This window comes from Nyctereutes procyonoides, unplaced genomic scaffold, assembly GCF_905146905.1.
Source record: "Nyctereutes procyonoides isolate TBG_1078 unplaced genomic scaffold, NYPRO_anot_genome, whole genome shotgun sequence".
Taxonomy (NCBI): domain Eukaryota; kingdom Metazoa; phylum Chordata; class Mammalia; order Carnivora; family Canidae; genus Nyctereutes; species Nyctereutes procyonoides.
Genome location: NW_026575139.1, coordinates 29,133 through 56,043, shown reverse-complemented (window position 1 = coordinate 56,043; position 26,911 = coordinate 29,133). Strand labels below are relative to the sequence as shown.

The following is a 26,911-nucleotide window of genomic DNA, read 5'->3' as shown; positions in this document are numbered from 1 at the left end:
GGACCAAACCCCCAGGACCGCACGTGAAGTGATGTTGTCTAGCCTCCGTGAAGGGAGGGCGAGGGCCTGGGGATCCGCACGCTGGACGGAACGGAACCCCCAGGGGCTCTGATGCACTAGGTCTCGTACCCACGCCCCATGACAGCCCCTGACATTCCCTAAGGGCTGCCCCACAGGCCGGCCCCAGGTCAAAGCAGAGAATAAGGGTCTCAGCGGGGGGGAGGGCTGTCCCGACCAGGCCATCTCAAGGCAGACGGGTGGAGGGGGTGGCCTTGCACCCTGCATCCCGGGCGCCTCTGGGCAGCCTGGGAGTGAGGGTGTAGGCCGGTGGGAGATGCCGGAAGCAGAGCAATGGCCCCACGTCCCTCTGCCCCCCTCCTTTCCCTGTGATACAGCAGATCCCCAGGGATGCGGGCCAGGGCCGCCACGGTCAGGAGGAGGGGGCTGGGGACCCACAGCATCTATCATCCTCCCAAGGCTTGTCCAGGGAACATCCCTGGGACGAGGGAGGCCCTGACAGGAGGCCAGCTGGTGTTCAGCAGACAGACGGGCAACAGAAGGGACCATGGGGACTGCCGCTGCGGCTGGAGGGGCGTGCCCAGGCCAAGGGGCAGCCCTCCCCCTCTGCATCAGCAGCACCATCATCATCTTCCTCCTCTGCGTTCCTCAAGGAGTGGGGTCCGGTCTGCGCCACTGCAGCAAGGCCCAACCCTCCTTGCTGGCAACTGGCCAGATGCCCTGGGCGTGGCTGCCGCATCCCTGACCCAGAGCTGGGATAACTGCCCCTGCCTCACCCCACCTGCCCCCCAAGACGCGGAGACACGCAGACGCGGGAACCAGACCTCGAGCGGGGACAGACAGATGACAAAGCACCTGCTTCCCATTCTGCGGGCAGAGGCGAGGGCAACACCCACCTTCCCTTGCCCAGCACCAGGGGCCCTGTGGCCCCTCACCCAGCCGCAGCCCTTGGGGCCAGCCCTGCCGAGCCCCCGCCTAGCCGGTGAGCCAGCCACACTGTGGACCCACCCAGCCCTAAGTCCGTGGTCCTCCGGCCCCAAAGCAGGGCCCCTCCGGGCAAGCCTGGCTGCAGGTCCCCGTGCCAGGTGACCCACGGCCCCGACGCCCCACTCACACGTGCGGCCTCGCCGAGCGGCCGCCTCTAGGGACACGGGGGCAGTGACAGGGAGGGAAAGCCAGGCAGGGAGAGTGACAGAGGCGGGAGCGACAGAGGGAGTGGCAGAGATGAGTCAGCGACCCCGAGACGGTGAGCGGCAGAGATGGGAGAGGGAGGCAGAGCCAGGTGAGAGGCGAGGTGCAGCGGAGGCAGCAGGCGGGAGGAGGCGCACCGCTGCCGGGGGCTCCGGGCCAGGAGGGCAGCACCACGTGGAAACAGTCGCACATCGCGGCGCCGGGCGGTGCGGGCCGGCGGGCCCGGCGCGTCCGGTCGCGGGTCTGGGCTCGGCGCGCGGGCGGCCGGGGAGCCGGGAGGGCGCTGCCGCGGGCGGCGGGCCTCGACTGCGGACCCCGCCGGCGCCCGGGACCCCGCCGCCGCCCCGCCCCGCCCCCTCCCGCCCATTGGCTGGCGCGCCCCGGCCCCGCCCCTCCGGCCCCGCCCCTCCGGCCCCGGCCCCGCCCCCTCCGCCCTCCGCCCGCCGGCCCCCGCCCGCCCAGACCGCGCGCCTCGGGCCGCTGCCGGGCAGGGGTCCCCACGCGGACTGGAGCCGCCAGCGGGGGCGGGACCCCGGGGTCACAGGGGCAGAGGGAGCCCGAGGGGCGACGGGCCGGAGATCCGACCTCCCGGCCCCGCCCAGGGGCTCGCAGTCTAGACGCTGCTCTGCCGGGGAGCGCGCTGCCGCGGTTGGGGTGCGTGGGGGGTCCCGGCAGGCTCCCAAGGGGCCGTCCCAGCTGGGACCGCAGGAGTGTGCGGGAAGAGTGTTCCCTCGAGGCCACAGAGGGCCCAGGCCGAGAATTAGGTGCAGCGGGGCGGGGGGCAGCGAGACCGGGCGGTGGGAGCTGAGGAAAGACCCTCCCCAGACCCTCCCCGGGGCGGCGGCGGGGGGGCAGGGAGCTTGGGCCCTGCTGGAAGTCGGGAGCCCTGCAAGAGGGAGGGTGGGGCTGGGCCCGGGCAGCAATATGAGGAGGGAGACAAGGCCACAAGGCCCCGGATGCTCCAGAGGGCCTTGGTAAGGGCTGGGGTGGGGATGGCTGGGGGCCCCTGAGCTCCAGCCTGGGTGCTGTGCAGAACACCACACTCCTTGGGGAACCGGCAGGGAGTGGGAAGGCCCAGGAGAATTCTGTTTCCAGCAAAGTAGGAGTTCGCTGAGGCCCAGCCTGGCGTAGACCTGAGGAAGGGCACCTTGGAGGTGTGGGTCCCACTGGGGCTGCGGGCGGGGAGCCTGGGCCAGAACAGACCCAGGAACGCATCGCTGCGCCAAGGAGGACCACGCCTGGGCGCCACCTAGGCATGTGCCGGTGGTGCTGGGACGGACAGGTGGACACACACACATACCTGCTCCTGGGGCAGAGAGAGACGGGGAGCCACTCAGACACAGGGACGCACATGAGACACACCCAAGACACACAGGTAGACAAGATGACGCACATGTTCACACCAATACACAGATGGGTTTGAATGTGTCTCTGTGCACAGAGAGGCACACACACAGTCCCACCCATGCTGACACAAGTGCACCCGTTGGACCCAAGAGCCCAGGTATGCACAACCGGACACAGACACACACATGCACACACAGGTGCACTCTCCTCCTGGGGCTCCTTGGGGATGCCGGCAGGGCCCAGGTGAGCCTGCCCAGCAGGATGACTCATGTGTGCCAGTTCCCGTTAGCTGGGCTGCAGCCGGGCAGCCTGCCAGCAGCAGGTCCCACAGACATGCACATCACTGCTGGGAAGAGGCTCTGCAGCCTCTCATCCACGGGGCCCACGGACAACGGGGTGCAGCTCTGTCCTTCAGGTGGGGACAATGGGGTGTGGGGTTTTCCCTATGGGCTGGGCAGCATTGCCCTGGAGCCACAGACCCTGCGCCCTCCTCCTTCCCTGGAGTCCTGCCCTGCTCTGTTCTTCTGGGAGTCAGCTGCTCATGGGTGCAGGGAGGGAGCACTTTTTGTGTCCCTGGGTGTGTCCCACATCTGTCCAGATCTGTTGGGATCCCAGCCTGCCCATCTGTGTATGTGAGTCTGGCATTGGGGGCCAGGGAAGAAGGGGCACTTGTCCAAGCGGGGACCTTGGGACACAGACCCAGTTCTGTGTCCCCCCACCCCATGACATGAGTGACCTTGGCAAAGTTGTGTGTCCAAATGAAGCGGTCTCATTCCATGTGACATATCCTGATCGTCTAGCATGATGCATGTGGGGCTCTGAAGGGCAGAGGGGGATGGGTGGGGAGGCCAGGGAGCCGCCCCACCTAAGCAGAGGTCAGGAGGAGGGGTCTCACATGGCTGCTGACGGAGCAGCCCCCAGCGGGCCAGTGTGCAGCTGGGCGGTCCCTGGGACCCTGACCAGCCAGGGCCTGGGGGGGACCAGGGCAGGGACCCTCCCTGCAGCTGCTTCTGCACTGGCCTTGGTGAGGCCTGGGTGGGCTTGCACTGCCCTGCTGGAGCCTCGCTTACCCTGCAGCAAGCGAGTTGGCTCGGCACTGACCCAGGGCCCTAGATCCAGGGCACTCCTGCCCCAGAGGCCGCCCCTCCCGTCTCCTGCAGAAAGCTGGCATCACCTGTTCTGCTCACCCCTGCACACTCCCCGGGGGACCCTGTGGGCCTCATTTCATCTATAGGGGGGCCTGGCCCCTGTGTAGAGGAAGACGGCCCCTAAGTCGGCCCTCTCCCCCCTGGGCCAGCCAGACTGGGCCCTGCCTCCTGTGTCCACTCCCTCCTCCCACCTACGGGGGCCTCAGAAGCCCCAGCCTGGCCCCAGGATCACAGGGTGGGCCCAGGGAGAAAGCTGCTCAGGTGGAGCCTGTGAAGCGCATCCAGGCCTCCCCACTCCCCGCCTGTCCCTCCCCGGAGCTGAAGCCTGGCAGTGAGCCTGCCGCAGAGCCCTGAGCTGCCAGAGCTGCTGTCGTCATGCCCCGAGACAGCCCGGTCCCCTTGGCCCCTCCGGGCACAGATGCCTGCTGGGGAAGGTGACAACAGTTGGACGTGGCTGAGGAGTCACTGTTCCCCCACAAGCACAGAGCCCTGGGCCCAGCCCGCCCACCCCTGGCCCCCACACGGCCCCCACCACTGAGCGCCGGGAGGGCAGTGGCGGTCGTGCAGTTCCCCGGGCTCTCTCCCCTTGGCACGCACGGGCTTCACCGCCTCCCTGGGACCACCACGCCGGGGACCCCACGGCCCTCGTGATGCTCGGGGGTCTCCCGAGGTGGGCTGTCTGGGAACTGGTGGGGCCAGGGTGACGGGTGGTGGCTGCCGACTCCACAGGCCGGGGTTCCCCAGCAGAGCCCCCCACCCCCACTCCGCGCCCGCTGGTCGCTCTCGGGCCTCTCCGGGCGGGCAGGGATGCCCGGAGCATCAATGATTCATGTCTCCATGCGGCAGCCGCAGCACCATAAGCAAAAATAGCTCTGCCATTGTACCTGCTGCGGCCTGGCCCAGCGCAGAGTCACAACGCAGGACCCCATCAGCCGCCATCTGCCCCCCACCGATCCAGTCCTCACACAGCAGGGGGAGGGGTTTGCGGCAGCTTCAGGTCTCCTGACCCCTGGCTTCTGACTGCCTCAGTCTCCCCTGAACTGGGTGCCTGCTCCAGGCCTGGGGGCAGCGGCCTCATTGACGTACCCCAATGATCTGGGGCTGAGAACCCCAGAGGAGCAGGATACCTAGATGTTTCTGAGGGCAAAGGACACCTCCTCATCCCTCGCCAGGCAATGGCCAGGGGGTGCCAGGCTACTGTGCGGCTCTGGGCCAAGTGGAGGCCGGCCCCTTCCTCCTGTTCGGAGGCTGGGACGCGGAAGCTCAGCTTGGCGGCAGAGAAGCTGTCCCCACCCGTGCTGGGCAGGATGGGGACCAGGGATGGACCAAGGTGTCCCAGGAGGAGTTGGGGGGGGCATATGGACTCTTCCTCCTGACTACACTGCCTGCATCCCCTCCACGGCCCCTCAGGGCGTCCTGCATGTGTCCCCTGAACTCCTGCCTGGATGGCGCCATGCTCCCCCCTGGCCAGTCTCCCCCAGCAGGTGAAGCCTTTTAAACTTGAACAGCTATGTGCCCCGCCGCCCCAGCTGGAGGCCTGGCCCTCGGCTGGTGGCCCCTCTCCTGCCCAGTCCACCCAGTTGCTGGCCGGAGGAGCCAGGGGCCACCTGTCGGCTATGTGGGTTACCCCCCTCCACCTGTAGCCAGGGCTGAGCACCCTATGTTGGGTCACCTCTGCCACTTCCTCTGAGTCTGGGCTCCCCCAAGGCAGCACCTTCCTAGCAGCCAAGGGCCACCCAAGTCTACTGGCTTCATATGGCCACTAACAAATAACCACACAGTGGCTTAAACACACATTCAGTCCCTGCGGTGCTGGGTGCTGGGTGCTGGTACGGCTGTTTTCCTTCTGGGGTTTCAGGGGAGGTGTACTTCCTTGCCCTTTTCAGGCTCTAGGGGCTGCCCCATCCCCTGCTTCCTAGCCCTGCATCACCCTGACCTCTGCTTCTGTCTGTCCGTCTCCTCAGACTCTGACCCTCCTGCCTCCTCCTTGTAAGGGCATCGGGCCCAACAGCATGACCCAGGACTTACTTCTCAAAAGCCTTAATGCAATCATGTCTGTAAAGTCCCCTGTAAGGTGTCGCAGCCACGGGTTCTGGGGATCGGGGTGTGGACATCTCTGGGTGGCCTTGATCAGCTGCCACAGCTGTAATGCAGACCAGCCCACCCGCACCCTGACGGTCACAAGGCCATCCTCACTCTCCACTGAGGCCCAGACAGGGCGTGGGAGACTGCTGAGCTCAGGAGACCTGGTTCCAGCCCAGCAACACCCCCTCTGGGCCCGGGCCTCAGTTTCCCCACCTGCGCACGAGTGCAACACTCCTCGTACCCCTTTCCAGCTCCCTGGACTATGAGGGCAGCAAGGACGGTGGATGAGGAGGTCCAAGCAGTGGGCACACAGCAGAACTGCCTGGGACCCACAGTGTCCCTGGGGTGACATCCAGGCAGGAGAGCTGGCATCTGGTCACCTTCCCGCAGGGTGACCCAGGTGTCTGCCGGAGCTGGGTGCTCGCACACTGCACTGCCGCCTGATGCACCCCTCGGGAAACAGGGCGGGGGGCCGGACTCTGCTGTCCCGCGGCGGGGATGATCTCATCTGCTAATTTTCAAAATTAAAATGGTCAGTAGCGGGGAGGGCAGGTGACTCATGCCAGCGGGACAGGGCCCAGGGAGGTCGCAGGGCGGAGACGTGGGAGCACGGAGGGGGGCGGGGGAGGGGGCCGTGCATCCGGGCAGGACGGAGTCCTGTGCACGCATCAGGCTGGATTTCCCGGGCCTGGGGGCGGGCGCGCAGGGAAGGGTCTGGAAGGGCCTGGAAGGGCCGGCAGGGAGGCCCTGGGCGGGTGGCGGCGGCAGGTCCCCCCCAGCTGGCAGCAGCGCGCCCCGGGGCTCGCGGGGGCGGCGGGCGGCGCGGGGGGGCAGCCCCTCCGCAGAGGCCGCGGGCGGGGGCGGGGCCTGAGGGCGGGGGCGGGGCCGAGGGCGGGGGCGGGGCACACGCAGCACGCGGCGGGGCGGGCGGGGCCGGCGCGCTGACGTCACGACGGCCGCCGCGGCGGGGTTGGCGCGCTCCGTTGCCGGGCAACGGGCAGGCGTGGGGACCGCGGCTCGCGCAGGCCGCGGCGGGAGCGGGCGGCCCGGCCCCCGGCTGCCGTCAGCCCCGCCCGGGGCGCCCCCGCCCCCGCCCCCGCCCGTGCGGCCCCCGAGGCCCCCGCGCGGCGCTGCGGGTGCACCTCCCCGGCTCCCCGGCGCGTGGACGCGGGCCCGGCGGCGCGGCCATGCAGGGCCAGCGGCAGCGGGGGGCAGGCCCTGGCCGCTCGCGCCCTCCCGGCCGGTGTCCCCGCGACCCCGCGGAGGGGCTGAGGACCGGCCCCCGCCCCCCGGGCGGCCCGGAGCCCGCGGAGCACGGCAGCGCCTGGGGGGAGTTCGAAGGCTTTCAGGAGGCCCCGGCCAAGGCTGGACAGTTCGCGGCAAACTCGGAGGCCCCGGAGAGCCCCCCGCATCCAGGGCGGCAGGCTGGGGGGACGGGAGCCGCGGGCAGCTCGCCTCGTGAGGTATCTGCGGGCCGACCCGGGCTCCCGGGAGGGCTCGGCTCTGCGTCTCCCCTGGGCCCGTCCCTGCTGCCCTCCTGACCGGGCGGGGGGTCCTCAGGGGCTGGGCGCCCTGTGCCCGCTGCTCCCCGCCCCCGGGCGCCCAGTCCGCCGGCCCACTTTGCCCGCCGCAGTTCAGGGCACACTGGAAAGAGCTTTTCGTCCGAATTGTCACTCTGCTTCCTTAGAAAGCCTCCCCGAGAGTCACTTCCAGCCTGCGGCCCATGCCGCACTCTGGGCCCCTTGGCCCCTGGCTCTGCCCCTCCCGACCTCACAGCGGTTCCACCTGTCCTGTGACTGCACCTGATCCCTCCGTTCTCGGCTTCTCTTCCTCCACCATCTGCCCCCAAGGGCTCCCCCCGCCCCAGCACCAGGAGAACAAAAGCAGTCAGATGGGGAAGGGCCGGGAACAGGTTTCTCTGGTTCTAGGGGTGAGCTGTTTGCTTCCTGAGCCAGGCGGTGACCCCTGGACCTCGGCGGGGCACCCTCTTCATCAGTCCACCCTGCTAGGACGCTTGTCTTGGAAACAGGACTTGTCAGGGAACAGTCTGAGGATAATGGGAGCTTTGCAAGAGACACTAGGGGAATAAGGAAACCGCCCCCCGCTGCCGTGGATGCAGCTCTGCACACACGCACACCTCCAGTGCTCTCGGGGCCCCCAGGACCCCAGCTTGCACAGCTGCCCTCACCTCCACCTGCCCAGTGCTCACCCGCCCTCACCTCCAGCCCCCCGGTTTGCACTCCTGCACTTGCTGTCAGACTTTGCACAGCCCTCATTCCAGCACTTCACGCTAACTCCCAACCTTGCGACCTCAGGTCTCCGTCCGGGAACGGCCACCCTTAGTGTCGTGTGGCTAGACTTCCCAGACAGTTGACACAGGGGCGCCTCTTTCTCGTGAGTCACTGACGAGGCTTATGAGTATCGTGCCCTGACCCACTTTGCCTGCGCGTCTCATCGGGAGTGTGCATGGCGGAGACTTGTAGGAGCGAGCGTGTCCCGCCGTGGCAGCAGTAACGATGTGGTTGTTCACACGCTTCGTTTGCACCGAGGCTGCGTGTTGGGTACAAGGTGACGTAGTGTGTGTGTGTTTCTCTCTTTCAGCTCGCGCTCAGCTACGCGGACGTTTTCAGGTCTGCGTTTCAAGAAGTCCCGGTCCCGCAGGCCGCTGAAGGCATCTCCCCCTTAGACCACGTCTTAGACACAAGCAGCGAAGGGGAGCCTGGCTGCGAGCCTGTACACACACCGTGGTAATGAACCTACACGGGAACGGACATTTCTTACAGCGAGTCTGAGTTTATACTTTTGGTTGATAAGTGGACCTTTCCCGAGAGCCCGTCTCTCCTGAAGTCCCCACAGCCTTGGGGTCAGGGGGTCCTCACACAGGGACTGGGTGCCACGGAGTGATGCTCTGGCCACGGTCGCCCGCTGAGAGCCGCGCTCACCTGGAGCAAGGCGGACCGGGGGCGCCAGCTCCTTGTGTCTTAATGCGAGTGCTGGGGCTGTGGAAGGGCCTGGGGGCCTGGGCTGCGGCACAGCGCTGCCCCGGGGGACCTGACCCGCTGATCCTCAGCCACAGAGAAGACACGCCAATGCCCCGCAGGGACAGTCTGCACCCACAGGGTCAGCCAGCCTGAGCGCTCTGGGTGCTGCCAGCAAGGCTGGTGGTCCCCGGGACTAGTCCTATGGCCTGTCACAAACACAGCTGTTCCAGATGGCCATGTTCTCAGACACGCTTTCACTGGGCACCCGGGGAACCCACGTGTAGCTCACTGGATCCTGTGTAGTGGTCGAAAAGCCCGAGGTCCTCTGGGTCCAGGCCACAGGAGGAGGAGGAGAGGGCTGGTGTGAGCTGGCTTCCCTGGCCCCTGTGCTTGACCTCTTTGTCAGGGAGTTCTGCGGACTGGCCCTGCTGGGCTCTGGCTTCGGCCCCAGTCAGGGCCACCCCTGGGGTCTAAGCCAGTGCCTGCCCCAGGAAACCCCCGGCAGGGACCTGGGGACAGGCCTGAAGCCCAGGAGGCTGTCACCACCATAGCCCAGAGGGCCATGTGCCCTTCAGATGTGGCGCTTCCCTGAGGTGTGGCCCAGGCCAGCAGGCAGGTGGAAGGGCCTTCGGGGGCAGCATGAGCCTCAGACACCCAGAAACAGGGGCCCCCGGTGTCAGGTTTGGCGGGGTCAGACGGGACATTGCTGTTACTTTGGGGTGTAAACCCGTGAGGACGGCTTGGAAAGGAAGCAGGTGCTTAGCGTGACTGCCCTACTGTGGTCCGTGGGCACCCCTCTCTTCCCTCGGAGGCACTGGGCTGGCAACTGTGGCCGGTGCATGACGGACACCCAGCGGTCATCCTCTCGGCACCCCTCCAGCCCGAGTTGATGAGCATCTCTGGTACACGAGATCATCAGGAACAAAAGTAGTACCAGGCCTCCAGGAGCTTGTGCCCTTGGAGGAGCGCTCAGCCATGACCATGAGCCTGGCGGTGCCAGGGGCAGAGGGTGGCGGTGCCACAAGTGCTGGGGTGTTCGCTGTCCCGGAGGAGGCGTGCTCTGTTCTCGCGGCCTCCGAGGGCAGGTGCCCTCCGGCTGCTGTTCTGAAGGCTTCTCCGTCACCTCTTAACTAACGTATGTCTCTTCCAGTTCTGAATCTAGAGAACTCTGGAGAGCCCTTCAGAACACAACTGGCATGTCGGCCTCTCGATGCCTCTGGAGCAAGTCCCGTTGCCAGGAAAACTTCTTTCTTGTTCTTGGGATAGATGCTGCTCAGAAGGTGATTCAGGTGTACACGGGGCTCCTGGGGGTGCAGCTGGACTCCGCAGCAACTTTGCCGGCCACCCTGTGGCCGCAGGGAGCTGTCTACACAGCATGAGGGTAGGGGGGCCTTGCTGCCAGAAAACAGAGGTGGGGGAGAAAATGCACAGGTTTCTGGGGAGGGGGGTGATGAGGCAACACAGGCAGGGAAGGGGCGAGACGGGTCAGCTCATCAGAGTCAGGCCCCTGCTCTGTGCCAGGCTCCTGGCAGGACATTGGCAGACTGCAGGGATGGACACAGCATTGCTGGCGGGGGCAGTGGGGGTGGTGGCAGGAGTGGTCTCTGCTCAGGGGCTACAGGGGTGAGGGGGCGCAGGAGCAGCCTCTGCTCAGGGGCTGCAGGGGTGAGCAGGGCAGAAGTGGCCTCTGCTGGGGGGGGCTGCAGGGGTGAGGGGGGGACAGGAGTGGCCTCTGCTCAGAGGCTACAGGGGTGGGGAGGCAGGAGTGGCCTCTGCTCAGGGGCTGCAGGGGGGGTGCAGGGAGGGGCACAGGTTCAGCAGAGCCACAAGTGCAGGCAGAGGTGGGTCCTAGCACCTGAGGTGGAGCCAGCAGAGCTGGAGCAGAGGGGTGAGGGGTGGCCGAGGAGGGGCCACCGTGACATCAGAGACCTCACCAGTTGTATCCAGAACAGTCTCCTCGATCCAGTTGGCAAAGACCCTCCTGTGTCCCAAGTATTAAGGACGTATTCAGACACGGGACACAAGAACCGGCTGGCGGCCTCGTGAGGACGGGCCCTGGGACTGGCTGCTGCGTTGGCCGCGGGCCAGGGGGACCGCGAGCAGTGGGGGCCCGGGGGCCCCGTGAGCCCACCCGCACCTTGCCTTTGTGCGAGGAGTCAGCCGGGAGGACGGGGAAGGGACAGGCTGCAGGGTGCGGCCGGGCTGGGGGTGCAGGGCTCACCCTGGAGCGGGGAGGACTTGAGGAGGCAGAGGGCGCTGGGGTCTGGAGGGAGGGGGGGACGGTGGGACCAGCCCTGGTGCGGTTTCCCAGTGGCTGCGCAGAGGGGCGGGGGCGGGGAAACCCGGGGAAAGCGGCCCTTTAGCTTCCTTCCCGCTGGGTGACGGGCTTGGGCTCGCCTCACTAGGACCTTTCCGGAGACCTGGGTCACATTCCGGAATGCTCCGACCTCAAAGAGCCTGAAGAAGCGGGCGCGCCCTCCCGTCTGCAGCCCTGCAGAGCCCTGATCCAGACCAAGGTGAGCCGCCCCCCGGGACAGGCCGCGTGGGCCTCCGTGGTGGCACCTCCGACCTGAGGCTCATGGACTCGGGACAAACGGGCACTGCCGCTGTCCGGGGGCAGCCGGAGCACCTGGAGGGGAGCAGCTGTCACAGGACTGCTGGGCGGCAGCAGGGGCTGCAGGGAAGCCGAGGGGCGCACCTGAGGCTCAAGGGAGGGGCGCGCGGCCAGGGGCCCCTCCCACCCCCCTCTGAGGGCCGGCACAGCCTTTCCTGGGGCTGGGGCGGCCTGCACACTCGGGCCAGGCAGGGCCCCGGGGCACAGGTGGGGTTCCCTCTGCCCGCACCCCTGCCCCGGAGAACACTGGCACCCAGGGGCGCCCACCGCAGGGTCTGCCCTGATGGTGCTTGGTGTGGAGAGTGTGTGCCGGGGAGGGGCCGGGCTGCTGCTGCGGCCGCTGGGAACACACAGGGCAGCAGGGCAGACGGAGCACAGGAGAGGCCCTTTGTCGTCCGGTCACACAGGCCGGGGCCCTCTCCAGGGATGCCCAAGCACGCTGCTCCATCTGCTCTTTGGGAACCCCAACAGGTGGGAGAGAGAAGCTTCTAGACGTGCAAGCAGGGGCCCCTGAGAGCAGCCAGTCTAGAAACGTCCACAGCAGCATCACTCAGAGTAGCCCACGTGTCCCAGCAGCTGGTAGGCGGAAATCCGTGGATGCTGCAGACGAGAGCAGGACAGGCCAGACCCACAGCACCGGGGCCCTGTGACCCCACCTAGGCCCTCAGGCCAGCGTCCTAGCATCACTTGGGACCAGGAGGCCTGCGTGGCCCTGGGCCCGGGGACACAGCCCGCCGTCCTCCCAGCGTGGTGCCCCGTGCGCCGGGGGAAGCCGCGGAGCTAGCTGTGCGCTCCCTCCTGCACACGTCCGGGGTGATGGCCCGAGGACAGCAGCTCGAGGCAGTGGGGTGAGCCCCACGGGGCCGGGGGGGCGGCGGCCGCTGGCGTCTGCGGGCCCTGACCGCGCTCTCCCCTCCCGGCAGCTCTCGGGGCCGTCCGGCGGCAGCCAGGGGAGCCTGCTTGCCTGCAGCCTCTTTCTGAAGACGCCCTTACGCAGAAACGGGCAGTACGTCCCAATCCCATGGAAAAAGAAGATTTTCAATCCACGTACCCTGAAGATCACCTTGTTTCATAGTGACGTCTGCTGAAACAGGAGTACTTGGTATTTTTATGAGGAATTTTATGTTTTCTTACTGGCTCAGCCGGGTAGCTGGAGCCCGGGACCGCGTCGTGGGCATGTTTCCTGGGACGCCCGGGGCAAACCTGTCCTGCGCCAACGGGCAGGGGTCTGACCGCTTTAGAAGACTGTGTCCTCGGGCAGAGCCTTCTCCACAGGAAGGGGCCGCCCAGGGTCCCAGGAGCTCCGCCCCCGCCTGATACGGACCACGGTGGCATGAGGGGCCTGGCTGCCAGCGTGGCACCGCCCGGGGCACACCAGGCTGGACCGTCACGGAAGGCAGCCGTTTGCAGCTCAGGAAGTCCCATTGCATTGCTGTCACCTGGGGCAGGGCACCTGGTGGGTCAGAGCGAAGCGTGAGCACCTGCCTGCGGCTCTGCTCAGCCGCCTGGCTCTGCGTCCGGATGTCCCCGCGACTCTGCGCAAGCTTTGCTGGTTCTGGCTGAGGCACGGGTTTTTGTAAAATTTTATTAAATAAAGTGGCCTGGATAAGCCCACGTTGTTGGCGACTCGTCTGCCGTCGGGGGACCGTGCCAGCAGTCCCGTTCCAGCCCGCCCCTGCCCGGGAGCCCGCCCGGCCCTCCGGGGGCGGCCTGGGGACCTGAGGCTGGCGGATTGCCTGGCGCACGTCGCTGTCCTACCCGGGCCACCGTGCAGCTGGGAGGGCCCAGCCCCACCAACCCAGGGGTCAGACCCAGAGTGGCCAGCAGAGGGCACCTGCCTCCGCCCCCTCTGCGCAGTCCCAGACTGCGCGTGGTTTTGAGTCTCTCTTTAAAGGGTGACCAGATGATTTAGTGCCGGGTGTTTGGGAAACGTGCCCTAAGTCTTCACTTTCAGGCACAGAGAGATGGACACTTGGAAACTGCTTTTCTTCTACGCTATCCCCAAAGGGCAGCATCCCCCTGGGGACCCCGGGGTCCCGCCAGCAGACCCGCTGGGATGCGCATCGTGTCCCAGTCTTTCCTTCAAGTCAGACGTGAACTCAAAATAGGCCGTTCCATGGTCTGCTTCCTCCCACCAGTCACCCTGACCCGGCGCTGAACTCCCCCAGCTGCCCTCCCTGACCTCTCCTGACCCCCAGCCGGCCCAGCACCCCCCACCCTTCCCCCCAAGCCCCAGGCCAGGCCTGTCCCTCACTCCGCGTCCACGTAGATGTCAAGTGTGGTTTTTTTTTTATTTTTTTTTTATTTTTATTTTTTTATTTTATTTACTTAGGATAGTCACAGAGAGAGAGAGAGAGAGAGAGAGGCAGAGACACCGGCAGAGGGAGAAGCAGGCTCCATGCACCGGGAGCCCGACGTGGGACTCGATCCTGGGTCTCCAGGATCGCGCCCTGGGCCAAAGGCAGGCGCCAAACCGCTGCGCCACCCAGGGATCCCTCAAGTGTGGTTCTGATTCTACGTCCTGATGTCTGGCCAGTCTGCTCAAGGAGGGGCTTCTGAGCCCGGCGGGTGAGTGCCAACAGGTGCCCCCGGCCAGAACGTGCCCCGTCAGCTGCCAGGGCAGCTCCAGAATAATCACAGAGCCGCGGATTCAAGGAACCTACATTGATTAAATTCAGTGCCCCAGGGCCAGAGCGGGGGACCCCAGGGCAGCTCCATGCCCCTGGCAGGTCCAGAGTGGGGCCCGGAGAAGCGAGAGACCCCCATGGGGGAAGCTCAGGGTCCTGCTGCTCGCTCCAGGGGCCCCGCGGGGCAGCTGGGCCCTCGCCCCGGGCGCTCCCGGCCACGGCCTCTGCCCTGCTCTCGGGCCTGTCATCCATCCGACGGGGGGGGCCTCCGTGGGGCGGCCCCTCCTTGGGCCCAGCGCCCCGCCAGTGGCTGCGGCCTTCCTGAGACCCCAGCCCCCTGGGTCAGCTGGCCCGACTGCTTCCCACGGCCTCGTACTTGCACCAACGTGCCAGCAGGTGCCGGGAGAGTGCGCCCTTGTAGACGGTGGCCGCGGGCGGGCCCCATGCTCGGTGCTCCCTGGGCGAGCTGGCTCCCTGGCTCCTGGGGGCGGGTGGCAGCAGGCCTCCCCAAGGAGCGCTGGGCTGCAGTTTATACCTTCTGGGGCCTTTTCCCCAAAGACTACAAAAGTACAAGAACAAAATTAGCAACAGAAAGCAACTTGAAGCATAATGAGAAAAGGAAAAATGTAAAGAGGCCAGATCCAGAAACGTCACAGAGCGCAGGGCAGCAGCTCTCTGCATAACGGCTGCCTGCCTCCGTCCACGCCTCTCCCGGGCTTCGTGACCGACGTCACCGCCTCCCTGCGACAGTACTTCCACCCGGTCACCTGCTCCCGGGAAGAGCTCCGGGAGACATCTGCAGCAGGTGCCTCAGGAGGCTCTTCCAACCGCAGGCCCCTCTGGGGGCGGCGCTGTGACCCGGGGGCTGTGGGTCGGGGCAGTGGGCAGGGTCCCCTGCCACAGCCCGGACAGCAGGGGAGGTGGGGCATTGGGGCTCAGCTGGGGAGCCGGGGTATCAGGGAGTGGGCGGGGGGGGGCCGGGGGGGTGGGGGTTGGGGAGCCAGGGAGGTGGGGGGTCAGGGGGCCGGGACCTCCTGCCCTCCAGCCCAAGTCCCCGGTCCAGGTGTGGTGGAGGTACGGCTGTCCTCAGCCCCACTCCGGGGACGCTGCACGTGCCGCCTGCCTGGGGTGGCAGAGGGGCCTGCAGAGGGGCCCCAGGAGGGAGCTCTGGGTGGGTGCAGCAGGGGGGGCGGCACGGCCTTGGAACTGCCCTACTGACCACAGCCAGGTGGGCGCCCAGATGTTGACACAGAATGTGACCCTTAAAGACATGAAGTCTGTCCCCCAGACGGTAAGCCCGCGCTTCTCCCTTGGGCAGGTGGATGCATCTGGGAATAACAGAACTCCCATCCAGGACGAGCCCCAGGAACGCCACCCACAGTCCTGAGAGCAAAGTAGAGGCTCTTTGATGGGGCAGGTGGGGGCGTGTTGTAAACAGCAAGTCCATTGGAGGAAACTGGGAGCTTGGAGTGTGGAGGTTTCTCATTGCCTGGGGCGAGACAGTCTCTCAATGGCTGGCTGGACCATCTGTCATTGGCTGGGCTGTTGCCAGGGCAGGAGGAAACCTTCCTCCATCCTGCTGGGATGGTAGCAGTGTGTCCAGGAGCAAGGGGCGCATCTTCCTGTGGGGTCTGCAGTGGTGAGTGGTGGGGCTGAGCGCTCCCCCTGATGCCATTCTATAGGGGTGTCCTGATTTTCACACCGCTTCAGGTTATACCTTATAAAACATACTTTCTTTTCCACAAGAAAAAACTATGGAATGTGAAGGAGGCAGTGGGTCGAAGTCTCAGCCTGGTCCTGGCTCCTCCAAGGGCACCGTCCCCAAATCCAGCCCAAGTCCTGGGGCAGGGAGGCGGGTGCTGAACCACGAAGTGTGGGTGGTCGGCAAAATGCCGATGAAACACACCCAAGTGCAACAGGTAATGCAGCCGAACTGAACTAGGAAAAAGAGATCCCCTGGAGAATTATGATGCAGCTGATAAAGAACACATTTCCATTTGGTTTGATGGATAATTTTTAATAGAGACGCATACATGGCTGATGTTAAGGAAAGGTCACATGTTGGAAAGAAACAGGTCTTTTTGGCCAAGGGCTGGGTAAGGAAGGAAAGGCAGAAGCAGGAGTGGGGCAGGGGTGGGGAGAGAGTGCGGTCTTACATGTCAACCAGTGAAACAAATAAAAGTCTGAGTGTTCCTAGCGTCCAGGACAGCGTCATGGGGTCACGCATGCAGGTACCCCAGAGCCCACTTAGGTGGCACTGCCCCACCAACCCCCCAACGGCCCCCGGGATTGGGAGGTCACATGTAGTGAGTGTCCAAATTTAATTCTAGACTTAACCTCGAAGTTCTGTCCCAGCACCAGCGTCCCAGAGCAAGCGTGGCACTCTGCAGGCCTGCGGTCCCCAGACAGCGCCCTTCCCACACCCTGGGCACCCGGCAGCCTGTGCACGCCAGCCCAGTAAACGTGGGTCCAGCGGCCAGGCGAGCGTTGACCGTTTTACCAGCAGAATGGGCTTATTCAGGAATAAGAGAATTGCAACCCACCATGGCAGAACCAGAGGCAAGGCCAACAAATGAGAGGAACGTTATTTATGGAGAAGGGAGGAGTTGGAAGGGCTGTTTTGAACAGGAGTCCACAGGCGAGAAGTGGGAGTCCAGGGTGACAGGGACTCATCTCTGGCCGTTTCTCGTGGGTTTCTTCCCGTGGGGCCTGGAACCAACTCTCCGGCCGAAGCTTTTCCTGCTGGGCCTGTGACTTACGACCCTTGATGTCCAGTGGGACGGCGGGAGAGCCCCCCCCCCCCGGCCTCCTCACCACATTTTAATGACGCTTCCCTTGATCAATGTCCACGCCAGTCAGGGGCCTCCACGGTGGCAGGGCACGTACAGGAGGGGGCCCGGGAGTCAGAGCCCCTGAAGGCACCGCCTGAGGCCCCCGGGGGCCGGAGACCCCCGCCTCCAACACTGACACACAAATAGGCATAAATAAAACCCTCCGAGGTCCACACTGGAGACGTGGCTGGCACGGCAGATGTGGTAATGACACTCAGGAATAAGAGGTGGGCAGCGCAAGGTGCTCTGACTGCAGCAGGACGAGGAGAAGGCTCACGCCAACATAAAGAGAAAACTCACGATCCAGGTACGCTACACAGAATGTAGTGAAGCCTCGTGTAAGAAAGTCCTTATTTAAACCTTATAAAAAGAAATACACCGACTGCAACTGTTTAGGTTATAAGTTTCTAATGTAGCAGCAGAAAATGTTTATAGAAAAAATATACTTTTAAGAAAATAGCTGAAAAAATCTAAAAAGATAAAAGTATAAAAAGTTTAAAAAATATATCTTAAGACAAAATATTGCCCAAAACATATAAAACTTAATTTAAAAAAATTCACCTATCTAAAGTTAAACCAGGCTGGTCACGGAGCTGCAGCAGGACACCAGCGGCCGGCCTGGGTGACCAGCCCAATGGAAAACCGCGCAGCCCCTTCAGGAAGAAAGGGGAGAGGGCGACTAGATGTTGTTCTGGAAGGTTCTCCTCATCACAGACAAACCAGGCGCTGAGCTCGCAGATGCACGGCAGCGAGCACTCCCGGGCCAAGCACTCTGGACGCCTTACGAACCCATCCGTGAAGTGTCCCATCGGGGCACAGGGGCCCTCTCAGGTCTCCACCAGGATCTCCACCGCGTGGTCCAGCTCGCCCAGATCCGACCTGCAGCTGGAGCCGGGGGGCGGGGTGGCCGCAGAGGTGAAGGCCTGGAGCCCGCTGCCGTGGCCCGGCTGGGTGCTGCCCACCATCCCCGTGAGCACCGCGTCCAGGTCGTAGTAGGAGCTGTCCACGTCTGAAAACAGCTCCTCCACAGAGCCAGGGGTCTTACTCTCCAGCGTTTCAAAGATCTGATCTAGTGACTTCTGAAAGCCTCCTCTGTTCTCTCGAGAGCTGTCCACTTCCCAGAGGCTGCTCTGCGGGCTCCGCAGGGCCTGTGCAGATGGGACCGCGGAAAGTCCCGGGACCAGGCCTGGCATGCGGCCACCTCCGTCAGGGGCAGGGTGCTCCCCCTCCTGCTCCCGCACCGAGCGACACAGGATCTCAGTGGACACGAGGCGGTCCAGCGGTGCCCGCCCTGCCGCCTGGGGTGCCACCACCCGCCAGGTCCCGTCCTGGGTCATCTCTTCTTGGATCTGCCGGACCGTGTTGGCTATGAGGACCGAGCGACAGAGGTTGGGCTCGACCAGCATGTGGCACAACTGGAGCTTGACCAGGGACATGTCCAGGAGCGACTGGCGCTGCAGGCTGTAGGAAGGCGTGGCCTGGGTGCCCGCCAGGCCTCCTTCCACATCCTCCCCGTCCTCGGCGCTTTTTCTCTTTAACCCTCGTGCAAACATCGTGCCCTGTGGAAAGCAAGGAGATGCCATTTAGCACACTGCAGAGTCCCCAGCAGACCCTGCCCTGAGACTCAGTCTGCAACTGTCAAAGACGGGGTTCCTGGGAGGGGACGGCTGCAGTTACATGACCGCTGTGGCCCTGTGGGCATGTGTCCAAGCAGGGCCCGGCTCCTGGGACAGCCCTGACACAGAACAGAGCTCTAAACCACCACACGGCCCCCCCACCCTCTGCCTCCACCAGAAAAAAGAGAAATGGACTGCAAGTAAGGGAATACACTCGTCGGAAACAAGGCTGGAACGCTACACCCGGATGCTGGGCACTGGTGCCCACCGGGCCCACAAGGGAGGAGAGTGGAGGAAGCGGGACAGGTGCCTGCCTGCCTGCTGCCACCTGCCTGTGCCCAAGCTGACAACTGTGGGTCCCAGGCACTGGCAGCTGCTCTTCCCTCAGGGCTCACGGCAAGAGGGCTACAAGGGCTCCCGCGGCCCAGAGCCCTGGCGGTGCCCCAGCAGCACCTGGGCGGCTTCCCTACAACCATGTCCCCTCCCCCAAGGTACAGATGGGACTCAATCTCACCGGGCACCGGTGGGGCCAGGCACCTTGCGTAGGCTCTGGGGTGGCACTGGTGTCACTCACACAGCAGGCCATTACCTCTGCTCGCAGAAGCCAAAATACAAGCAAACTGTCCTTCGAACTGATTCTAAGCGGAGAGAGCTCCGGACAATCACAGGCAGAGCAGGACGGGTCTGGGGGCTGCAGGGTGGCACCTGCACCCCCAGCCTGGCACCAGGAGGCTCCAGAGCCGGCGCGGGGCACACGGCGAGCAGCCTGAGGACCACCCTCTCTAGACCAGAGGCGGGGGTAGGCATCAAGCGTCTCTCTTCTCAGGTTTGTAGGTAGCTAACCGTGTTGATTTCCAGTAATTCGAGTTATTCATGAAGAGGATTACGGTCTTTCAAATCTGCAAATTTTTGTATTTCCTTTTTTATAAAGATCAATGCAGTGGCTCTCTGGGGCCGCTGCTGGCCGGACTTTGGCAAGCCCGGGGTCCCTGGAGACCCAGGTGGGGTGGGGTGGCGCCGGTGCTGTCTGCACTCAGGCCCCCAAGTTCGGCACCCCTGCCAGGAGCCCCTCTGAGAACTCCCTCCTGCCAGCCCCACCCTTCAACAGGGAGGAGGAGGAGCCCCGTCCCCTGGGTTTCCTTTCGGTGTCGTAGATCTCATCTCCTGGATGTTTAACATTTTAAGACATTTTTAAAATGAAGTGTTTTGGGGGCACTTATCCCAAACAAAGAAAAGCCAACATTCATGCAATAACCTGCACAGGAATGTTCACGGTGGCTCTACACGTAAAGCCCTGCTCCAGGGAGTGGCTGACACCTGAGGGCACTGGCCGCACGCGGCCACTGGGCAGGAGGGCAGAGGGCCCTAGGGACACCAGACTTGGAGGGATCTTAGGGGAGTTATGCTCCAAGAGAAAGCCAACCTCAAACTGTTGTGCGTGGTACGCATATTTGTGGAACAGGACATAGAGATGTGGTGGGTGTAGCGGGTCCATGAGGCCGTGCATGTGCTCTAAGGGTGCAGAACCCGGTGTGAGCACCCAGGATCGCGACCGGCTCTGTGGTCACACACAGGACACGCTGCCTGGGCATCTTGCTGAAGCTCCGACACCAGGGAGGCAGGTGTTCTCCAGGCCGGTTCTTTACAGCGGCCCGTGCACCTGCATGTATGTATGTATGTATTTTAAAAGATTTTATTTATTCATGAGACACACAGAGAGGCAAAGACACAGGCAGAGGGAGAAGCAGGCTCCCCTGAGACCCGATCCCGGGGCCACGGGGTCACGCCCTGAGCCCAGGGCAGATGCTCAACCGCGGAGCCACCCGGCTGTCCCACCTGTAATTATTTAAAACTAAGTTTACAATACGAAGCGCCTGTAGCTTGTTCCCCCCTGGAGCAGCAGACCGCTCTGACCTACCAACTCTGAGGCCCCTGAAGCCACCTGCCATTTCCACCACGACACCTGCCACACACTGACTTGTTGCCTATTTTTAAACGAACGACGAAGGAGCTACTGCCAACCGCGTGAAGATTTCACTCACTACGACAGTAAAGGATCCGAGTGTTTCATGGCTGCAAACAACTCTTACAGGTTTTTTCTGTCAATCTTTGTGTAAAGGTCACTTGCTTAACACTGATGAGCACGTGGAGAATCTCGGTGAGATGATGGGGTACTAGTGCCGCCTGGGGAAGGACATGCAGGGTGCGGGGTGCCTGTCTTCAGGGCCTCAGATCCCAAGTCTGTACGGCAGCCCATTTCATATAGGCCCACTGAAGGCCCCGGAATCACAGGATGAGCCTGAGCCCCCGCTTCCGCCCCCAGCAAGACGAGTCAGCAGCAGGGCCCGGCTGTGGCCGCGGGGGCTCCTCAGACAGCATCCCTGTCCTCCGACGGCCGTCGGGCAGGGAGCCCGCGGGAGCCGGTGCACCCACAGCCGGGGCGGCCAGCGCGGCCTGCGGAGCGGGAGCATCACGTTCCACCGAGAAGCCGGGGTGGGAGGTGGGGTGGGTTACAGTCGCTCTCAGAGCCCGAGTGCGCACCGGGCACCGGCTACACCCGCAGCCGCAGCAACAGCCGCGGGAGCCCAGAGGAGGGGCGGGGGCCACAGCGAGCACCAGAATGCGCCCAGGGCACCCCAGGTCCCCCACCCGCGCCACCCTCCGCTTCCTCGGACCCGCAGCAGCCTCACGCCGGTTTACCATCTGTCATTGGCTGGGCTGGGACAGTCTCCCATTGGCTGGGCTGTTGCCAGGGCAGGAGGAAACCTTCCTTCGCCCTGCTGGGATGGTAGCAGTGTGTCCAGGAGCAAGGGGCGCACATTCCTGTGGGGTCTGCAGCGGTCAGTGAGTGGTGGGTGTGAGCGCTCCTCCTGCCGGCCTCCTGATGCCATTCTAAAAAGCATCGTTTTACTAATTTTTATACCCTGAACTGCTATTGTTATTCCCAAATAAACCCATTTTTTGCTAGTGAAATAACGAACTTTCATTTTCAAGGTTAACACGGCCCAGGAAGTCAGACTTCTATCTCCATGACAGGCCAGGAAACCAATGACTTCTGTAACAATCACCCCCAAGGGTCTGGACTTCATCAATAACAGACGGCTTTCCTAATATCTGTCCCCACCTCCTAGAGAAATCCAAACGTGCTCCCCCCACAAAGCCACCAGGGCGGCTGGCTCCTCAGGCTGCAACCCCATCAGGGGCCCTGGAAGCCCTTCCAGTCCGACTCCCCTTCCTGTCCCCAAGTGTCTTTCTGCAAGCCAGAAGGTGGCCCAATCCCTGGCGGCAGCCACTTCCAAAAACAGCCTTTGCTCTTCTCATGCAGGCGCCTTCCCTTGTTTCCGCAGCTTACTGTACATAATTGGGAAGAACATCAGAAAGTACAAGACAAAAATCACCGTGGCCGACTCCTCAGAGAAGCAGTCACCACACAGGTTCTTCCCAGCATCTCCCTAAGCAGCCTCCTCTCTGCATGAGAGCTCACGGCGAGCTGTTCTTGGTTACCGCATTTTCCATGTCAGCAAAAGCCGACCCTCAGGATAAACACAGCGCAGGAACTGAGCCTTATTCCCTGCATTTGCACCGCTCACAATCTCCCCAGTTACAGTGACGCTCGGTTCCGACCCGGGGCTTTATTGACAGGCACATGATCCACATTATCAAGCTGCTTTCTAAGAAGCAGAATCAGTTCACTCTCCACCAGGATTTTCTGTATGGACTTCCTCACATTTGCTGGCAAGCCCCCCCCCCACCACCACCACCACTTCACCCATTATTATCCCTGCTCCATACTCCTGCCACAAACCCAGTTCACCACCCCGGGTGTAAACATTTTCAGATTCAAAATAAGCAAGTCAAACATGTAAGCTGTGGTATGTCTGACAACCAAACACGATCCTGAAACAAAGTTCACGCTGATCTACGGAACGAGAGCAAACCTCGGCCATCACGCCTAATCACAAAGCAAGAACAAAGAAACAGGCACCCTATAATTCTGTTCACATGAACTTCGAGAAGAGGTAAAGCTAACCTAAGGTGTAAAATAGCAGAATGGTTGCCAACAGAGGGGCAGGGATGGTCTGGAGGTCTCCAGGATGATGGCAATGCACCCCATCTAGACAGGTGCATGGTCCTTGTCAGATTCACACAACTGCACAACTACTAACTGCCCACTGCATTGTATGAAGTAAATGATACCTTGGTTACAAAGAAAAATACAGAATCGAGTTGATGGGGGAGGCTACCACATTCATTTAAAGTGAAACCATTTTAGGTAGTGCCTCCCGTGCATCACTAAGCGCTGGATCTCACTCGGCATGCCAGGACAAGTATGTGTTCAAAGTCACTCTAATCATTCCCTTCTGATGTTCCAACCCCTGAACAACTGTTAATTTTTGTTACGCTCAGTACCAGCAAACGCTAGCTGCTAGCCGATTAGGATTTCAGAAGGAGTAGCCGGAGGGCAGCACATCCAATTCCAGGAGCCGATGGAGGGTCCCCAGAGCCTGTGTGGAGGTGATGCGTCAGGCTGACGGGGGCCGGAGAGCCTCACCGTCCTCACACAGTTGTGTTTACAACAAAGTCAGCACAAGGTGGGCACACAGACCCCGGGGGCCCGGCTGGTCCAAGTTACAGCTCCTGGGGCAGCCCGCGACAGTGGCCTGGGGCTGGACGTTTCGAAATCAGCACACAAGGCCCCACGCTTGCCAGGCTGCCCTAACTGCAGAAGCAGACTCACCATTCAGTCCTGAACAAGAAAGCGTTGGTATCACCTCCATCCCCCCACACACAGCCAGAGGGTCCCGCGGAGTTCAATCCCATCACCTCCTCAGGGTTAAGGGTGTTTTGCTCCAAACCCTCCAACGTCAGGGGACAAGCAGGCCATCAGGGTTCAGCCCTCGGTCAGAGCACAGCAGCCTCCAGACCAAGGGTTGATGGAACAGAGATCACGGGAGGGGTCCCGCGTCGGGGGTGGAGCCTGGGAGGGGTGCTGTGCCCATCCATGAGGGCGCCCCCAAGACAAAGGGGACCCCGGCCTGGGAGCTGCCTCTCCCTGTCCTGCAGCGGCTCTCCCGTATGTGGCCAGCAGCCCCCAGGCTGCCAGCAGACTCGGCCCTGACCTGGCGCATCCCTACGACCTTCAGCCACCCGCAAGCTCGCTCCTGACTCAGGTTTTTCCGGCAAAATAACGCGAACGCTGCGTTGTTTCGGTCACACGCTCAGGCTGTCTCGGAAACGTGTCACCCCAGAGAACCGAACCGGCAGGCAGGGCGGCGGCAGAAGGGCCCGGGTGCCCCGCGCGGCGTCTTCCCGCGGCGCTGCTCCTCCTGGGCCTGGGGTGAAGTGCACCGTCTGGGCCTGGAAACACGGTCCGGACGTTGGGGGACACTTCCTAGCGCCCTTCCGAGACACGGTTCCTTCTGGAGACGTTAAAGCGGGACTTTTCGTGGAAAACACGGCAAAACTTGCACGTAAGGTCACCCGCGGGGAGCGGCGAGCGGCGAGCGGGCGGCGGGGAGCGGGCGGCGGGCGGCCCATCCGTGCCCTGCGCCGCTGACCGCCGCTGACCGCCGCTGACCGCCGCTGACCGCCCCCGCCGCCCCCGGCCCGCCCCGCAGCACCTGCGCCCCGAGGCCCCGCCGGCGTCCGGCAGCTCGGGGCCCGCACCCGGGGCGCAGGCCGTTGCCCCCCACGGCCCCTTCGAAGCACTGAGGCCGGGACACAAAGGACAAGGAGCCGGTGCGCAGGTGGGCTCGGGCGGGAGGGCAGGGCCAGGCCGCGCGGCGACCCCCGGGCCCGCGGGCACCCCCGACAGCCGGGCCCCCGCCGCGCCCCGCCCCCGCCCCGGGGCGCCCGCCCGCCCGCCCGCCCGCCGCTCACCTGGCCGCCGCTCACCTGGCCGCCGCTCACCTGGCCGCCGCCGTCCGCGCCCCAGCCCGAGCCCGAGCCCGAGCCCGAGCCCCAGCCCGCCGCCGACGGAGGGGCGGGGCCGCGGGGGCGGGCGGGGGCGGGCGGGGTCGCTCCGCGCCCACGAAGGGTCGCCATGGCGCCGGCCGCCCCGCACGCTGATTGGCCGAGCGCGGGGGCGGGGCCTCCGGTTCAAACCGCGGGCGGGGCCTGGCGCGAGACTTCCCGCGCGGACGCGTTGGCCGTTGGGGCGCGCGCGCTGGCCGCCCCGCCCCGCCCCGCCCCGCCCCCGCCCGCTCCCAGGTCTCCGCGCGCGGCCCCGGCGCGCCTGCGCAGGACCCGGGAGGGGAGGGGAGGGGAGGGGAGGGGGGGAGGGGGAAGGGAGGAGGGGAGAGGACGGGGAGGGGAGAGGAGGGGGGAGAGGACGAGGAGGGGACAGGAGGGGGAGGAGGGGGAGGGGAGAAGGGGAAGGGAGAGGAGGGGAGGGGGAAAGGGAGGAGAGGAGAGGACGGGGAGGGAGGGGAGGGGAAGGAGGGAAAGGGAGGGAGGGGGAGGGGGAAACGGGAGGGGAGAGGATGGGGAGGGAGGAGAGGGAAAGGACGGGAAGGAGGGGGAAGGGAGGGGAGAGGAGGGGGAGGGCAGGGAAGGAGGGGGAAAGGGAGGAGAGGAGGGGGAGGGGCGAGGACGGGGAGGGAGGGGGAAGGGAGGGCAGGAGAGGAGGGGGGATGGAGGGGAGGAAATGAGATGGAGGGGAGAGGAGGAGGAGGAGAGGAGAGGGGCCCTGGGAAGAGGGGTGCAGGTAGGAGTCAGAGCGGTGGGGGCGGGAGGGAAGAGGAGGAGGGGGCAGCAGCCCGGTGGACAGCCTAGGATCGCAAGTACTTCCTAGTTTGTTTTGTTTGTTCATGAGAGACGCTCAGAGAGGCAGGCTCCATGCCAGGAGCCCGATGTGGGGATGTGGGACTCGATCCGGGACTCCAGGATCACGCCCTGGGCCGAAGGCAGGTGCCCAACTACTGAGCCACCAGGCGTCCCAGTACTTCCTAGTTTACATGCAAGAAATGAAACCCTAAAAGTGCAAAGCAGGGGGGTTTTGTAAAAATGATTTCTTAGTGGAAAAACGTCTTAAATAGACTATGAGATCCTGACGGCATGAATCGAAGCAACATTGCCTGAGCGCAGGCTGGGCCGCAGTCCCGGGTGAGGGCCCCCGCGCCCTGCTGTCTGCTGATGGGGCTGAAGACATCAGCCCCCCTGCACCCCACCCAGGGTGGGAAGTGCTGGGCACCCTGTGCAGACAGCGAAGTGGGGGGAGTCCCAGGCTGGAGACGAGGAGCCCTGGGGTTCCCGGGGAATGTGCAGTGGGGAGGTTGGAGACCCCAGAGCCTGCTGTGGAGGCCGAGAAAATTAAGGCCACTCCACCTCAAGTTTAGCGTTAGCACAAGTATCGCCATCTCAGGCCCCTGTGGATAAGAGCTGAACTTTACAGGGAAAACCTCAGAACACCCTTGACAGAGAGTCAGTCCCATAACAGAATGAGAACAGAGCTTAATGCCCTTGACAGAAAATCCCATATCAGAATGAAAACAGAGCTCAGAACGCCCTTGACAGAGACAGAAAGTCCCATATTGGAATGAAAACAGAGCTTAAGAAATTCCTCCACCCCTTCCAAAAATCCCCTAGACCAGCCCATAAAGACCCAGCTGTAACCCCCCCGCGGGGTCCAAGTCCCTGCTCCGCTGTGTCGGGTACACGTGGCCCCAAGCTCGAGCTTGTTAATAAACCCTCGTGTGTTTGCATCGGTGTCCAGCTCCTCGGTGGTTTCTCGGGTCCGCGATCTTGGGCACAACACTGCGTGTGCCTGGGGGCGGAGGGGGGCATTCTCCGGGGGCTCAGAGAGCCTCGCTGTGGAGAACAGGTGTGCGGGGGACGAGGGGAGAAGGAGAAAGGCCGCCCAGGTTACCGCCATGTGCTCTGACACATGGGACTTGCACACGTGTAAATGTTGGCGTGTCCAACGGTGGAAAAGCTGGGGGAGCCCTTGTCCTAGCCATATGCCACACAAGGGATTAGATTCCCTGATGCGCAGATTCCCTCCCAACGAAAGCAAGATGAACAAACCAGTAGAAGGCGGGCAAAGGATGTTAACGCACAGGTCAGAGCACCGGAGACAAGGCTTCCTGTCTTGGTGGAAGGGCCTTGGCCCGGGAAGGAGAGCCGCGGTGTTGCCGCTGAGCTAGGTGCGCGCAGGCCCGCACAGTGCCAGAAACCCAGAATCCTCTGCAGCACGTCTGTCTGCCGGAGCCACCAGTCTTTTTGACCCCAGATGTCCAGCATCAAATGAGAAATTAATAGGCATCCTGGGACCCAAGCCCAGAAAATGGAAAAAACAAGGTAAAAAGACAAACAAAAACAGAGTGTATAGTAATGGACTCACGGGTGATCCTGACATTGGAGCTTTCAGACTTTTTAAAATAGTGATCATTGGGCAGCCCGGGTGGCTCAGTGGTTTAGCGTCGCCGTCAGCCCGGGGCGTGATCCTGGAGACC

At 63.6% G+C, this 26,911-nt stretch overlaps 3 protein-coding genes across 9 annotated transcripts in view; 1 reads left to right on the top strand and 2 right to left on the bottom strand.

The window, feature by feature from the left end:
* Nucleotides 1-1,469, bottom strand: part of AHNAK2 (AHNAK nucleoprotein 2) — a 36,985-nt gene extending 35,516 nt beyond the window's left edge. Inside the window, exon 1 of the mRNA XM_055303646.1 lies at nt 1,347-1,469. Within this exon, the coding sequence (XP_055159621.1) occupies nt 1,347-1,401 (55 nt within the window). The 5' untranslated portion in view covers nt 1,402-1,469. The remainder of the gene's footprint in view (nt 1-1,346) is intronic.
* A 5,486-nt stretch (nt 1,470-6,955) lies between these two features.
* On the top strand, nt 6,956-12,995 carry CLBA1 (clathrin binding box of aftiphilin containing 1). The gene is made up of 5 exons (XM_055304213.1): nt 6,956-7,252; nt 8,391-8,536; nt 9,921-10,050; nt 11,176-11,286; nt 12,308-12,995. Exons 1-5 carry the CDS (start codon nt 6,977-6,979, stop codon nt 12,470-12,472), a joined length of 828 nt encoding a protein of 275 aa, XP_055160188.1. The 5' UTR covers nt 6,956-6,976; the 3' UTR covers nt 12,473-12,995.
* Nucleotides 12,996-16,007: 3,012 nt separating this feature from the next.
* CDCA4 (cell division cycle associated 4) lies at nt 16,008-24,446 on the bottom strand. 7 transcript variants are annotated; one of them, XM_055304490.1, is made up of 2 exons: nt 24,339-24,446; nt 16,008-18,401 (listed from the first exon to the last, which is right to left on the bottom strand). In XM_055304490.1, exon 2 carries the CDS (start codon nt 18,393-18,395, stop codon nt 17,670-17,672), a length of 726 nt encoding a protein of 241 aa, XP_055160465.1. In that variant the 5' UTR covers nt 18,396-18,401; nt 24,339-24,446; the 3' UTR covers nt 16,008-17,669. The 7 variants fall into 7 exon arrangements, with proteins under 7 accessions (XP_055160465.1, XP_055160466.1, XP_055160467.1 ...); XM_055304491.1 differs by having other exon boundaries at nt 24,354-24,446; XM_055304492.1 differs by having other exon boundaries at nt 24,369-24,434.
* Nucleotides 24,447-26,911: the final 2,465 nt, after the last annotated feature.